This window comes from Hyla sarda, chromosome 4 (genome assembly GCF_029499605.1).
Source record: "Hyla sarda isolate aHylSar1 chromosome 4, aHylSar1.hap1, whole genome shotgun sequence".
Lineage (NCBI taxonomy): Eukaryota > Metazoa > Chordata > Amphibia > Anura > Hylidae > Hyla > Hyla sarda.
Window position 1 is genome coordinate 327690694 of NC_079192.1, and position 16013 is coordinate 327706706.

Sequence of the window (16013 nt, forward strand, 5' to 3'; positions counted from 1 at the left end):
CCACCACCTTGAACAGCATCTGCACCCTCCAAACACTGTGAAGTTGTCAGCTCCCTAATCACAGGCTGCAGGGACAGGGTCTCTACACAGGTCAATGCAACGCTGTTTATATATAAATACAGTATAACTATGTACAGCATTGCATTGGCCTGTGTAGGGATCCTGTCCCTGCAGCCTGTGAGAGTGAAGTGTAGAGTAATGACTGATGTCCTGGTTCGTATTCCCTAGTTATTATGGAGTGTGGGGGGGGGGGGGGGGGGTGTCATCATTACTGAGTGGAGGGTACCAAGCAGAGCATTATTAGTAAAGGACGTTATTTTATTAGTAATGGCACCAGCTACTATTACTGAGTGAGGCACTAAGGGGTGTTGATATTGAGTAGGGGCACAAAGAGTTTATACTAATACTAGGGTGGAACACTTCTAAAGCATAAGGGGGAACTCTTACTGTGGTGGCAAATAAGGTGGCACCATTCCTAGGGGCCCCCCAGTATTGTGTAGGACACAGTGGGGCATTACTACTACTACTACAGAATGCCTATGTATGTCCACAATGTATAGAGAGAATTGGATTTAAACAGTCTCTTAGGCTAGTAAAATATGGGTCCTGGTGGTACACAGCACTACTATATTTATATATATATATATATATATATATATATATATATATATATATATATATATATATATATATACATATATATATATATATACACACACACACACACAGTATATGTATACAGTATGTATATATATATATATATATATATATATATATTTATTGTAGGCGAACGTTGTACGTCTCAGCTGTTATTTAGATTTTTACTACTAAAGCAAATCCGTATGTGCTTATGTCCGGTAATGTAAGTGCACAGTTGTACTGATGAGAGGTGAGGACTATGGGCAGTCCGCTACCCACCTTCTGGGCACTACCTCTCTTTCCCCGGCAGGGGGCGCCCAATGCGCCGCTCAATCACCATTATCCCTGAAATGGAGGATTTAAAAATTTGAAAGAATTCTCTATTCCCGCCTGATTCTGTTGCCATCCTTGGTGACGTCACGCCGTAGTCCACACCCATCTTTTAATCAGCCAATCACCATCAACTTCCAGAATTCTCCGCCCGTTTCAGGAAGCTCCGTGATAACCGAGTGTTAGCGTCTGAAACAACGAACAAACCGGGAGAAAGGGCTGGCAGCACCCGCCCAGCCGGGGATACAGGGTCCGGGCACCGCGGGCACAGCTCTTTGTTGGCAGTAGCGGGCACAGCTTGAGTGGGTGTGTGACATATGGGCGTGGTCTAGGCGGGGTCAGCTGACTGCTTAGTCTTGGTTACATTGTGTAGGAAAACAGCGTCCGGATCTCCGGCTGAATCCGATCGGGCCCAGTGTCTCCGGGTCACCGAGGACTCCTGCCAGGCCTATCCCCGTTCACAGGACGCGTGTGTAGAGCGGCAGAAGCTGGGTAGGCCGGGGCCCTTGGGTGACACGGAGAGGTGACAGCGACCGTCCCTGCTGCCACATACCGCACTGCCAGCTATGGAGCAGCTGCCCACCAACCTGCAGGTCCTGCTACAGGCGGCCGAGTACGTGGAGAGGAGGGAGAGAGGTAAGGAGGGCCCCATAGTACCGGGGCCACATCTGCTATCCATCTTCTCCCCTCCCCCTCTTGTGTTTACATCACTGTGCAGCGCCCCCCAGCGGACTATGCCCCTCCTGTATACTATGTGGAGGGTGATCCTGCTATGGCAGCTCTTTGTGTGTAACCACTACCTGCCCCTCCTAGAACACCTGTTATGAGATCCTGAGGCCTGTGCCATCATCCCAGCTGCCATACAATCCCCAGGCAGTCTCCTCTTCATTGTCTCTCCCCAGGCTCCATGTTGTTTATCCCTAGATTACATTCATAGTCTGTATTTCCTTTAGGGTATGTTCATATGCTGCACATGCCCTTACTCCTTGGCACCACATGTATTTTCAGATGATTACATCTTGGGGGCCATTCATCAAAATGGGATGTCAATGTATCTGTGCACAGGCTGCATAATGCAAATCTATACAAGATACTCAGTCTAAACATACATACCAGTGTGCCTTCAGCTGTTGCAAAACTACAACTTCCAGCATGCCCGACAGTCAGTCTATTTTCAGCAGTCTCAAACGTGTGATACTCTTTAAATAGCGCACATGTCTCGTACAGTCCCTAGATGACTCTGCTCAGCTCCAGAAAGCAATGAGGCCGCAGATCCCCTTAACATGATGTTTTGGTATTCCGCGATCAGAGGGAGAAATGTATCAACCTACCCAAAGGTCTACGCAAACAAATACGCAACCTGGCTATGAGATTGGTTTCCATTTATCAGGCCTAATGTATGTGGCTGGATATAGTATAATGTAGATGGGTATAGTGCATTACATGAGAGCACATTCTTCTGTTTGCAAATCACTAGAGAATTAATAAATCCTATACATATTCAGGTCAGTAACAGCCGGAACTATAAGGGACACACCTGGCATATTTTGATGTGTTTTTCTACCCATTGAAATGAATGGGTAGCAAAATAAGCTGCAGAAATACGACACGTGTGACCTTACAAGTGAGAATAGATTATTTGCCGAATTTCAATACCCAATGCATTTTTTCTTGGAGCTGTGTGGCGGCTTTTTTCCCTTATTTATTTATTTTTTTTAAATGGAAAAAAAGTAGTATTTTGCCTTTTGCTTTTTCCCCCCACTATCCCCTCCATAAAAAATAAATATGAAATAAGATGTAATCAATAAGTTGTTTTCCAAAATGGTGCCATTACATAGTACAACTTGTCCCACAATAAGTAATCTGTTTTTTTTTTCATATTACGAATTAAATTATTCAGATTGTCATCCTTGAATCATGTGACTTGGGAAACACACATGTAACATACCAAAAACTGCCATTTTTTTTTTGTTAACCAAAGACACAACAGTTTGTGTGTGACTAAAATCATAGCCACAAAACACAATAGTTTGGTGCCCAGTGTGATGGTAGTTTATCTAGTAGACCTCACCCATTAAAGGAGAACTCCAGTGAAAACATTTTTTTATCCCTTATGCCTGGGCTGCCAGAATAAAAGTAATGAATATTAATTTACCTGGTGCCAGCGATATTGCTGTCCTGTCTTTTTTTCCGTTTTTTGTTGCCCGACATGTAACCCTGCGGTTCAGCTAATCGTAGACTGCAGCAATGTCCCGCCTTGGCCGGTGATGGGATGAACCGCAGTGTCATGTACTGGCTCGGGCACCAGGAAAATGGCCGGGCCTGGACATGCTGAGCCGCAGTATTACGTGTCAGGGGCCAGAAGACAGGACTGATGTCAGCAGCACTGGGGGGCATTAATATATATAAAAAAAACAGCAGATTGTAACTCATCAGCATATTTGAATGTTATCCTCCACAATTACTTTTATAACAGAAGCAGAACACGGATATGCCTCAATACTACCCTGCGATACTTCTACACCTGGTAGGAGGAAACGGCAGAGGACCACCAGCAACCCTGACAGTGTTAGGTAAGAGCTGGGTACCAAATAACAATTGTTCAACGTCAACTATCACAATGGGTGGCTGGATTTAATTGATGGGAAGCAGTGTGTTCATGCATGTAGACTGCTCACTGTCTACCTTCTCATCCATGTCTCTGGCACTACAATTAGTATCCCAGATAAGCGTTAGTCACCAATGTATATCATTATAAGGGTGCTTACACACCACGTTTTCAGCCTACGGCTGCCAGATCCGGCTGGGGGAGGGGAAAACCGTGCGCTCCTGTACCCCAGCCGGACCGACGCTGAAATCCATTTACTTTAATAAGCCGACCGGAGTCACAGTTTACTCCAGTCGGCTCATTTTCGACCCGTATCCGGTTTTCTGACCGGACCTAAAACCATAGTATACTACGGTTTTAGGTCCGGTCAGAAAGCCGGATATGGGGCAGAAATGAGCCGAACGTAGTCAAATGGTGACTCCGGTTGGCTCCTTTTAAGTAAATGGATTTCAGCGCCGGCCCGGCTGGCATACGGGAGTGCACAGTTTTCCCCTCCCCCAGCCGGATCCAGCAGCCGTAGGCTGAAAACGTGGTGTGAAAGGAAAATAAGCTTTAATAGCTCTGCTTGTACTTACCATATACAAAATACAGCAAATTCTCTTAATCATTGAGTTCACTGACAGAGATTGAAATACTGGTAGAAAGCCTGAACCTGTCCTATACTAGAAATATATAAAACAGATAGAATGGTGGTAGATTCAGCTTTTTCCTTAACTCACGATTACCCAGAACTCTTGTCTACAATTTCTGCCTGAAAGTTTAACAGTCCCCCCCCCCCTTTCATATACTTTCAGGTCTGTCCACAATGAGCTGGAGAAGCATCGGTGAGTGACTATATTGTTTGTCTTCATTTCTTTTCTCATGTAATTACAGAAATGTTTTCTTCACCACTTGTTAAACTCCTCTCGTCCTAAGTGATTTTGTGGTACCCAAACACTTTTACAGCCATGAAATAATGAATATATTTTACACAGTTAAGAAAAACCTCTATGGCTGTCTGTGATGTATGAGGTACAAAACATTCAATCTGCAATTCTTTTCCTAGGAGAGCTCAGCTGCGGAGGTGTCTAGAACAGTTAAAGCAGCAAGTTCCTTTAAGTGTGGACACGTCCCGTCATACAACTCTCAGCCTCCTGCACAGAGCCAGACAGCACATTAAAGTGAGTCAGTGCACATTGTAAGGCTCCAATAGGGAAATACTTGTCTAATATGGGAAATGTGCACCGCAATGTGAAATTAACTTATGTGCTGGGGAAACTGTGTATACGCAATAGCCAGCAGAAAAATTGTCAGCGACGCACCAGTCTTCATCTTCAAATCTTAGCTTTATTGAAACACTCACATAAAACGTTACAGGAGAGGGACTGTAGGGCTGGGGGTAAGGTAGGTACCATCCTCTACTGTCCCTCTCCTGTAACATTTTATGTGAGTTTGTTTCAATAAAGCCAAGATTTGAAGACGAAGACTGGTGCGTCGACGACTATTTTTCTGCTTGTTATTGGATTTTTGCTACGCATGTGTCAGAACACCACCATACACTTCACTCCAGCAACCTTCATCTCTATTACCAGTCTTCAGTGTGCTTTTATATACCTAGCAGTGCTGAACTAAACTTCCTTTGCAATTTAAACTGTGTATACATTAACCCCTTGCCGCAGAACACCGCTACGGCAGGGTTATAACTTTGCAAAAAAAAAAAAAGTTCAAGATCATTTAACCCCTTCCCTAATAAGTTTGAATCACCCTGCTTTTCCCATAAAAAAAAAAAAGTGGCATTGCCTATATAAATATATTGTTAATTAAACTGCACGGTCAATGGCGTATGCGCAGAAAAATTCCAAAGTCCAAAATAGCGTATTTTTGGTCACACTTTATACCATAAAAACCAACCATAAAAATCAAAAAGTCTAACAAGAACAAAAAATGGTACCGATTAAAAACTTCACATTACGGTGCAAAAAAGGAGCCCTCATACATCCCCGTATGGGGAAAAATAAAGTTATAGGGGTCAGAAGATGACAATTTTAAACGTATACATTTTCCTGCATGTAGTTTATTTCTAGAAGTACGACAAAATCAAACCTATATAAGTAGGGTATCATTTTAATTGTATTGACCTAAAGAATAAAGATAATGTGTAATTTTTACCGAAAAATGTACTGCGTAGAAACGGAAGCCCCCAAAATTTACAAAATGCTATTTTTTCTTCAATTTGTCGCATTTTTTTTGCCATAGATTTTTGGGTAAAATGACTAACGTCATTACAAAGTTGAATTGGTGGCACAAAAAATAAGCCATGATATGGATTTTTAGGTGCAAAATTTAAAGGGTTATGATTTTTAAAAGGTAAGGAGGAAAAAACTAAAGTGGAAAAACGCTCAGTTAAAGGGGTTAAAGGAGTAGCCTAGTGAAAAGTATCTTCAGCCTGGGCTGCAAAAAACCCCCCCAAAACCTTAACTCACTTTCCTCTGTTCAACTGTAGTGCTGCTACAGCTGTACAGTCCTCCAATCTGGTCTTTTTCCTTCTTTCGTGTGTACGGATCATCACCCTGCGCTTAGCCTATCACCGGCGACTGAGAGCAGTGCGATGATCTGTGCACACGGAAGAAGACCAGTTCGGAGGACTGAACAGCTCTAGCGGTGCTACTGGGGAATGGAGGAAGGGGAGTTAAAGTTTTTTTTTTTTTTTTTTTTTGCAGCCTGGGCACAAAGGAAAGACTGAAGATACTTTTCATTAGACTACTCCTTTAAATGAGACCCATAGACCTTCCTTACCCTTAGGGAGGGCAAAAGAGTGCCAAGGATTAAATAGCAAAAAAATGTATTTGGCTAGTGGTGGTATACAATAGAAAAACTTTGCTCCACTGTTCAAACTTCTTTCTTGTTCCTGTGATGCATTGTTTCTATAGGAACTGCCCGCTCAACCAATCACTGACTGAGATGGGATAGCGCAGCGGCCAGCGCTTGGCTGAGCAGGGGAGTTCCTGTGGGGACCAGACCTGTCCAGATGGCAGGGAAGGTCTGTACCCAAAGAGAGGAAAGTAATACAATCTTTGTATAAGATAAGAGACCTGTTTATTTAATTTATTGCAGAAACTGGAGGATCAGGAACTGAGAGCAAAGAATCTAAAAGAAAAATTAAGGACTGAGCAACAGAGGCTACGACAAAGACTAAAACGGCTTCTACCCTCTAGCAGCACTGAACGTATAAGAGCAGATAGCTTGGACTCTTCCACATTGTCATCTGAACGGTCAGACTCTGACCAAGGTGGGTCCCAGCAAGAGGAATAAGGCTGGTTTAAAAAAAAAAAAAAAAAAAAAAAAAAAGATCCCGAATTAAAGTGTATGTAAGTGTGTGTGTATATGTATATATTTATAGAATATGTACATACATACACTTTGTAATACACGAAAAGATCACAATTGGAGATGAGCGAACTTACAGTAAATTCGATTCGTCACGAACTTCTCGGCTCGGCAGTTGATGACTTTTCCTGCATAAATTAGTTCAGCTTTCAGGTGCTCCGGTGGGCTGGAAAAGGTGGATACAGTCCTAGGAGACTTTCCTAGGAATGTATCCACCTTTTCCAGCCCACCGGAGCACCTGAAGGCTGAACTAATTTACGCAGGATAAAGTCATCAACTGCCGAGCCAAGAAGTTCGCAACGAATTGAATTTACTGTAAATTCGCTCATCTCTAATCACAATAAAGATATGGCAACTCACAGAGGCTGACGTCTGTAAAGCAGTGGTTTATTGAAGCACACATCACAAGTCCATGCTGACACTAAAACAGGTAAAGTGAGGGAGAGTGGGACAAGGCAACATCCGTTTCATGTCAAACGACGCTTCTTCTGGTCGGAATAAACCACTGCTTTACAGACCTCAGCCTTGGTGAGTTGCCATGTTTTTTTATTGTGATCTTATCGTTTATTAACTATCAACATTGAGTACTGACCGCTACCATTACCACATGTGGCTGTTCTAGTGATTTATCAAGTTGAATCTACACTTGCAGTGCCTGTTTACTTGCTTTTTTTTTTTCTTGTACAGACTTTATATATCTTTTTGTCTTACAGAGGATTTGGAAGTAGATGTAGAAGGAGTCATCCTGGGAGCCAATGAAGGGGACCTATTTGTTTCATTTAGTGCTGGAATGGAGCACAGTTACTCTACTCCAGCCCATGCCTGGCTTTGACAACAGTGATGAAAATCCCGATTAGCAATAACACACCTTTATGAAGACTCTTAACTAGCATATATTCAACTCCTAAAATGCCATAGCTCAGAAACCCTTCAAGGATCTTCTCATGAAGGGAGAGTAACTGACTGTCCTTCCTTTGGACAGGTGTATTTCCCCTCCCCCATAGCTTTCATGGTGGTGATCTACAGTCTACTATGAACTCTACATCCTTCATTGGCATAGCTGTGTGGATGAACTGCAGCTAAGTTCTTTGTTGGGGTATAGAGCATATGGCAGTAACAATGCTTTTGTAGAAAACTGTATTTTAATATTGAAGAAGACTATTGGGACCTCTGGACATAGTTCTGTTTAGATACCATGGCTCTTATGTAACCAGCACGTCCCATGTTAAGTGCCATCCTGATCACATAATTTATTGTACACAAAGAAATGCCGGAGCCTCTTTCACCACATTGCTGTGCACTGGTTGTACAACACTCCCGGACATCTAAGAAGCACTTTGTAATGTGTGCACTTAAAGGAACACCATGTAAACAACTATAAATATATTTTTATTCTTCATAAAAGGTCTAAGAACTATGCTGCAGGACTTACAGGAAGCAAGCTTGTGAGATTTCAATCACATTCTCCAGGGTCATCAGTCTCACATTTTATTTCCAGTAAAATAACATGTGGAAAAATAATATAAAATTATCTCTGGGAAGTTTAATGTTTACATGACTGATAATCTATTGTAAAAAGTCCAAACTTTTCCATGCACTTGCTGAAGAGGAGAAGCGTCTTGATCGAGCTGCCTTAGCGGATCTCTTAGCATAGCACAAGCTTTTAGTTGGAAGGACTCCACCATTCCTTACAGCAGTAGGGACTGGATGTTATACCCCCTGATTTAAGATGAGCAGCTTACTTACATTCCTGAGCCCAACCACTATTTGTATGGGTAAAGAGGGGGAACCTCTGAATAAGCATTTTATAATGTAACTTCTATTTTAGTAAATGTGGTTTTTGTTCTGTAGAAATGCTTGTACTTCTTCATATTGAAATACATAGAGCTTCAGCAGTGCTAGTACCAGCATTAGATCTAATGGACAGGCCATACTAGATGGGGGTTGGGAAAAAAAAAAAAACATGAAAAATGGGTTGTTCTGTCCGTAAGACTTCTGCATAGGTTCCATATATTACTACAAAATTTGACACTAATACAGTGGTCCCTCAACATACGATGTAATCCATTTCAAATGGACCATCGTTTGTTGAGGGATCCGTGCAATGGAAAGTACAGGACAGTGGTCTACAACCTGCGGACCTCCAGATATTGCAAAAATACAACACCCAGCATGCCCGGACAGCCAACGGCTGTCCGGGCATGCTGGGAGTTGTAGTTTTGCAATATCTGAAGGTCCGCAGGTTGTAGACCACTGGTATTGGAAGTTGTACTCACCTGTCCCCGCCGCTCTGGATCGTCACCACTGCCCTGGATGTCGCCGCATCCCCGACACTCCGGCAAAGCCTCTGCTTCTCCGTCATCCTCGCTCTCCATCACCGCCATCACGTCACTACGTACGCCGCTCCTATTGGATGACGGGACGGCGTGCGCAGTGACGTGATGACGATGATGGAGAGCGCCGACGATGCAGAGGAACCCGAAGAGGACGCGCCAGAGCCCCGAGGACAGGTAAGTGATAGTCAGCGGAGCACACGGGGCACCGTAAACGGCTATCCGGAGGCAGCTGATGCAGTCTGCACTGCCGGATAGCCGTTTATGCAATGGCCCCGACATAAAAAAAGCATTGTATCTTGATGCTGCCTTCAACATGCGATGGCCTCTGAGAGGCCATCGTATGTTGAAATGATCGTATGTCGGGGCCATCGTAGGTCGAGGGGTCACTGTATAATGTATGAGAAAAATGCAGCCTGGTCTGGGGGGTGGGGAAAAAACATCCATGATGTTGGCTTTGACTAAGCAGCTCTGGGATTTAGATTCCTTGAAAAGACCAAACATATGTGGACATATAACACACTTGTGACTGAAGCTTTTTGTCCATCTAGAAAATATATATTTTTTTCTAAATGCCACAAAATAACAAAACGCGCTTTGGGGGAGAACTTACCAGTTTATTATGAGATTGTGTGCCTTGTTTATTGTCATATGAACTTAGATAAATTTAGACACATCTTAAAAAAAAAAAAAAAAAAAAAGACATGATTTCTGAAGACTCATAGGTGGGGCCTAAAGAGTTGCATATTGTGGCTTATCTTTCAGATGCCTTTTACAGGCTGTATTAGTGATGTAACATTAACACCTCCCAGCACCCAACATGTTTGTACGCTGGGACATATGCATACGTCCTGACAATGTCCTGCTCTACCACACACAGCTCAGGAGAGTGGCGGCGGGACCCGGCTGTCAATCACAGCTGGGGTCCTGCTGGTCCTGGCAGCAATAACACAATAGGTGCCATGATCAATCCTGATCACAGCACCTCTGGTGTTGACGGGGGGGGGGGGGGGGCGAGGGTGCTCCCCCTGTTCACCAACAGCCGCGCTGCAATACAATCGCGGGTTGCCGTTGGTTGCTATAGCAGCAGGAGGTCAGATGATGACATCCTGTCTGCCTGTTACGGAAGCCTGTGAGATCCAGGCTGTAGTGTGTGCAGCTCATCAGGTCAATACTGTACTGCAGTACAAATGTATTGCTACATAGTATAACCTGTAAAAGGTGGTGAAAATAATAAGGTTCTTCAATAAAAGTATGAAGTGTAAAAAAAAAAAGAAAATGCCCCTTTCCCAATAAAAGCCCTGTATTATAAAACAAAAAAAAAAATCATATACAAACTAGGTCTTGCCACGTCTGTAATGTGTACTATACAGCTATAATAAATTATCCCTCACGCAGTAAAAAAAAAAGTGCTATTTTCGCCAATTTTGGTACAAATAGCGGAAGAAAGATCAAAAAGGTAGCATATATCGCGAAAATGATAATAATAAGTACAGCTTGTCCCACAAAATATAAGCCCTCACTCAATGGCAGTGGACAAAAAATATAAAAAAGTTAAGTCTGTCGGAAAATTATAACACAAAAAAGGGAAAAACACTCATTTTTCTCAGAACAGGAAATATAAAAAGGGGAATCGCCATAATCGTACCAACACAATAAATATAACACTTTTACCGCACAGTGAACGCCATAAAAAAAAAAATGCCCAGTTTTTCACAATATTTTGAAGTTTTTCACAAAAAAATGCACCACTTATATAAAGTACAATATGTCACGAAAAAACAAAATCTCAGAATCGCTCCGCTCAGAAAAAGCGTTCTAAAGCTATTACGATGTAAAGACACATGTCAAATTTTTTAAAATTAATCCACCTGCAAACTGGCATTCAATGCTTGATAACATTTATCCTACAATGTATAAATCCCATTGCTGCAAGGGGAACATCTACACTTTTGACAAACAAATGCCACATTTCCTGAAACTAGACACTTGGCAAGAAGATTCCACCCAACTCTTTATACCCTTGGTAATGTACTGTAAAAGACTCAAAAAAGTCATGTTTAACACAAGGAGAGCCTGGTATGAACATTACATGAAACTACAAAATGGGCGAAGTTTGTACCTATGTCTACATGCACACCAGAACTAACTAGACCAAAAACGTCTGATGGCGTAAACATGAGAATCAGAGTTCACATGTGTTCTGGTCACAAGCAGGGGGTAGTTATGGGTACAACTGCTTTTATTCTGACTCTACAGTGATTCCTCAACATACGATGGCAATTTGTTCCAAATGAACCATCGTTACTTGAATCCATCATATGTTGAGGGATTCGTGCAATAATAATAATAATATAGAAAGTTATACTCACGTGTCACCGCCGTTCCAGATCGTCACCGCCACCCTGGATCGTCGCTCTCCATGGCCATCACCACATCGCTGCGCACGCCGCTCCCATTGGATGACGGGATGGCATGCGCGGCGACGTGATGACGACGAAGGAGAGCGATGGCCATGCAGTGGAGCAAGAAGAGGACGGTCCGGAACGTAGGAGGCAGGTGAGCGACACTCACCGGAGGACATTAAACAGCTATCCGGTGGCAGCTGAAAAAGTCTGCGCTGCGGGATAGCTGTTTATGTGATGGCCATCGTAGGTCGGTGGGGGGGGGGGGAATCACTGTAGTAGAGAAGCCTGGGGTTATCAGTTGTTGAAATTAACTTAGTCATAAGACCTTGATGGGCATTCAAACATTTTAAACAATGTAGTTTTCCCCCTGGTGACAAGAATTTCTGGTACAACTAATGCCCCACATTTTCTGCATGTGGTTGTCAACAGGGTAAGATTCTCAGAAATAATTTCCCCAGTCATTAAATTTACACTTAAAATGAACAATATTTAGGCCTCATTCATGTGTTAATTTGGTCACTATGCTAAAGCTATGAGTGGATTCAAAACACAGAAAAGTAATAGAAAGATTCAAACAACTTCTTTGCTCCCACTGGTTTTGGCTTTAAAGGGGTTAAACAAATGTTTTTCATATGAATAGGCTCTAAAAAGGTAAAAAACAGATTTGTAAAATTACTATTAAATAACTGTCCAGATTAGGAGCAAATCCCCATAGCAAACCTCTCATGCTCTGGACAGTTCCTGAGACAGAGAGGTGGCAGTAGAGAGCACTGTGATCAGACAGAAAAGAACAACTCAACTTTAGCAGCTGATAAGTACTGGAAAGATTAAGATTTTTTCTGGAGCCAGGTGAATAAGGTCCGCTTTGCTGCTTCACCAAAGATAAGTACACCTATGCTCTCAAATAGTTTTTCTCTTTTTTTGTCCACCTTGTTTCCCCAAATATAAAAATATATATATATATATAAAACATTTTTTAATTATACACTTATACACACACACACACACACACACACACACACACACACACACACTATCCTTTCATCTTTTTCTCATTTTTTCACATGTTTATAATCCACACACTTATATTATGGCGTTTTGCCCTTATCAGTTACCTGTTTTCACCCTTTAATTCTTTTTCCATTTCGGTTTCTCTGCGCTATATATTTTTTCTCTCCCCTCCGCTGGTCCCGTCACTCGAGACACTGCTTGTCAGTGTCTTGTGAGACTACACTTATTTATGGTTGGTCCTCAGCCGTGATGCAGATTAAGAAAATGTCATCTCTTTCTGGCGGGAGCAGCTCACTCCCGTTGGAAGGCAATTGTATTTCTCTCACAAGTTCCGTTCTCCCTGTGCATCCATTGCTGTTCTTTTTCTCAATTCTAGCTATTTTGTCCATTTCTGGTCTTATACTCCCCTCATGGCCATATATTGTTGCTGCAGCTGAAAGTTGTGTGTTGTGAGATCTCGCTCTCTCTCTGCCATGTCCTCCATGCAGGAGGTTATTTCTCGCTGTGACAATGGCAATGTCCCAGTCAGCTCCTCACAATTCTCAGGTGGCACCACGTACGCCCTCAGAGCAGTTTTGATATGCAGACGATTCCACCACTAACACGGCTGCTGGTCTCACAAGAGAGACTTCTATCTACCAGTCCTAATCCATCTCACAAGATGAAACCATAAAAAATTCTAAAGGACCAGGTTACCATTACTGCTTTCCCAGAAAGCGATTTACATGACGTTATACAACCACATCCAATAACCCTGAGGTGGTAATTAAAAAACTAGCATCCATAGGATGAAGCCTAATTCTTTTAATACTTCTAACAATTCCTCTGATGAGAATTCTGAGTCATCAGATTCAAATGATATTTCTGAATGAGGACCTCCTGGATGAGGGAGAGGATGATATAGATGTACCGGATAAATCTAACGCAGTCATTTTGGATGCGTCTGGCATCCTTTTTTTTTTTTAACCCTAGCCTTATCAAACACCCCATGTCGGGAATGGGTGCCCCATTCTCAAGTAACTAAATATATTAGTACCTGGGTCAGGAAAACCTTAGATAGAACCATCAGAAATAAACATAAGGCGGAGCGTGCAAGACCCACACTTCCCCAAAAACTGTCCTTTACCCCTGAACTGGATCCTATTCTAGTTAAATTTCTAAATAAAAATGAGTAAAACCCCCAAAAAGGGGGTAGGCCACTCCTTTAAGACTGTGCAGGACAGGCTTATAGACCTTTAAAGGTCTGCTAACAAAAATACTTGATCTGGCAGAGGAGGACATTATTTCTGAAAAGCTAGTTGACTTGACCATACTGCATGGATGGGCCCAATGGGCAATTTGTTTCTTTGGCAGCGCTAACGCTGCTCTCTGCTCCTAATGCAAACGGTCAGTCTTAATGAAGCTGGACCTCCAGCTTGTCCGATGACCCCACAGAGGATCTCCTTTTTGGGGATTCCTTTGTGAAGGAACCTAAAAAAAGGTCTTTCAAGGGAAGGTTTTTGACAGAGCTGGTTAACGTCAGGGGGCGGTTTCCCAGCCAATAAGCCTATGGAGGAAATTTTCATAGAGCCCCTCCCCATTTCGAGGCTAGATCCTCTTTCCCCACTACCTCCTTCCCATCAAATCCATATCCCACCACCTTTCTTTCTTTCCAACAAGAGGAAGAGCCTGGAGACCTGGAACCCGCTGTAGGCAAGTCAGAATCTTCAGTGTTTTTCTCACATTCATTAGGAGGAAGGATAAACCATTTTTTCCAAACCTGGAACATAATTATCTCAGATCCTTGGATCTTGAACGCTGTTCTAGGTTATCAAATAGAATTCGTGACCACTCCAATTCAATTACAAAATCCAAACCAAAGCTCGAGGCGCCCAATTAATTCTGATATTAGCCCAATCATTGACTCTCATTCACACTCATATTCAATGGACTGACTATTATCGAACCTGATCAATATGGAGAAATCTGCTTTAATTCCTACCAAATAGAATTTTTAGGTTTTCTGATAGACACTCAAAATGCATTATTATTCTGTTTTCCTCCAAGAAAGAAATCCGATCAGTATTGAACAAACCTCATATGTCACTCCGTACCATTGCCCGCATAGTAGATCTATTAACAGCATCTATCCAGGCAATATTTCCAGCCCCATTACATTACTGGGCATTAAATCCTCAACATTTACGAAAGGTTTTGGGATATTCCGACGAAATTACCTTAACCCCAGAAACTCGAGAAGAACTACTATGGTGGTTGCATCACAGTCATGATCACTCACTGGTGGCCAACCCAGTCATAGTTCCTACAAAATTTAGGGATGACCAAAGATTTTCCACAAATACTTCCTCTTTCCCAATCCATTCGGACTGATCCTTTGAACAACCCTCATTCTTTAGTTATGTCGGAACTACTGTCTCTAGTAGCCTGGTTCATTTCAGGCCAACAGGATCTGAATCTGAAATTTCTCATTCAGCTAGAGATTTATTATCAGACGCCTGGGCTCCAGGTACCAAAACAGCTTAAGGATCTGCCTGGAAGATTTGGTGTCATTGGTGCAATCAATATGATCTGGATTCCGTACACATGCACCTATAACACAAATCCCACATTTTTTATCTTCATCATATGATTCAGGTAAAGATCATTGATCGGCTATATCTATCATTTTCCGATTCAGGCCCTTCCAGTGAGTAGACATCCCTTAACTTGTAAATTGATGAAAGGCATACAATTCAGACGTCCGCCTCAAACCAGGTATCAATATACGCGAGATGTCAACATCATCCTACGTCTCATTGATTCCTGGGGAGATAATTACTTAATTGTCATCCTTCAAACTCACAGTTTTGTTATGCTTAATTTCTTTTAAAAGGGTTTCTGAGAGAATTTTCTCCTCAGGGAGTGATATTCTATATAACTAGACGTACTAAAACCAACTTACAAAAAGTATTTTATCCAGCCTTTCCCCATCACAAAAGTCTTTGCGTAGTTGACTGTCTGAAAACTTACGAAGAGAAAACAGAATCTTCGAAATCCCTCTTTTTCTCACTCATTTTTTAAACCTCACCTTCCTGTTTCTTCCCCTACTTTAGCTAGGTGGGTGAGACAAACTATGGCTTTGGTGGGCATTGATATCTCCCTCTTTGGAACACGTTCCACTAGGGGAGCTATGTTCATTAAAGTCAAACAGGCTGGTGGTTCTTTATCCGAAATCTTAAAGGCAGCCGATTAGTCATCAGAATCCACTTTTAAAACTTTTTACTTCTGCCCTGATTCACACGTTTCTATGGTTTTAATTTATCTTTATCATAATTATGT

The 16013-nt window shown here is 42.3% G+C and overlaps 1 protein-coding gene across 1 annotated transcript; it reads left to right on the top strand.

Moving 5' to 3' along the window:
* Positions 1-833: 833 nt before the first annotated feature.
* Positions 834-8835, top strand: MXD3 (MAX dimerization protein 3). Its single transcript, XM_056575028.1, has 6 exons — positions 834-1605; positions 3446-3542; positions 4372-4401; positions 4623-4737; positions 6671-6845; positions 7657-8835. The coding sequence occupies exons 1-6, from the start codon at positions 1536-1538 to the stop codon at positions 7773-7775; spliced, it is 606 nt and encodes a 201-aa protein (XP_056431003.1). The 5' UTR covers positions 834-1535; the 3' UTR covers positions 7776-8835.
* The last annotated feature ends 7178 nt before the right edge of the window (positions 8836-16013 follow it).

Coding starts and splice junctions, on each gene's coding strand:
- MXD3 (XM_056575028.1), top strand. CDS start 1,536: ATGGAGCAGCTGCCCACCAACCTGCAGGTCCTGCTACAGGCGGCCGAG. Junction 3,543..4,371: donor AGCAACCCTGACAGTGTTAG/GTAAGAGCTGGG, acceptor ATATACTTTCAG/GTCTGTCCACAATGAGCTGG. Junction 4,402..4,622: donor AATGAGCTGGAGAAGCATCG/GTGAGTGACTAT, acceptor TTCTTTTCCTAG/GAGAGCTCAGCTGCGGAGGT.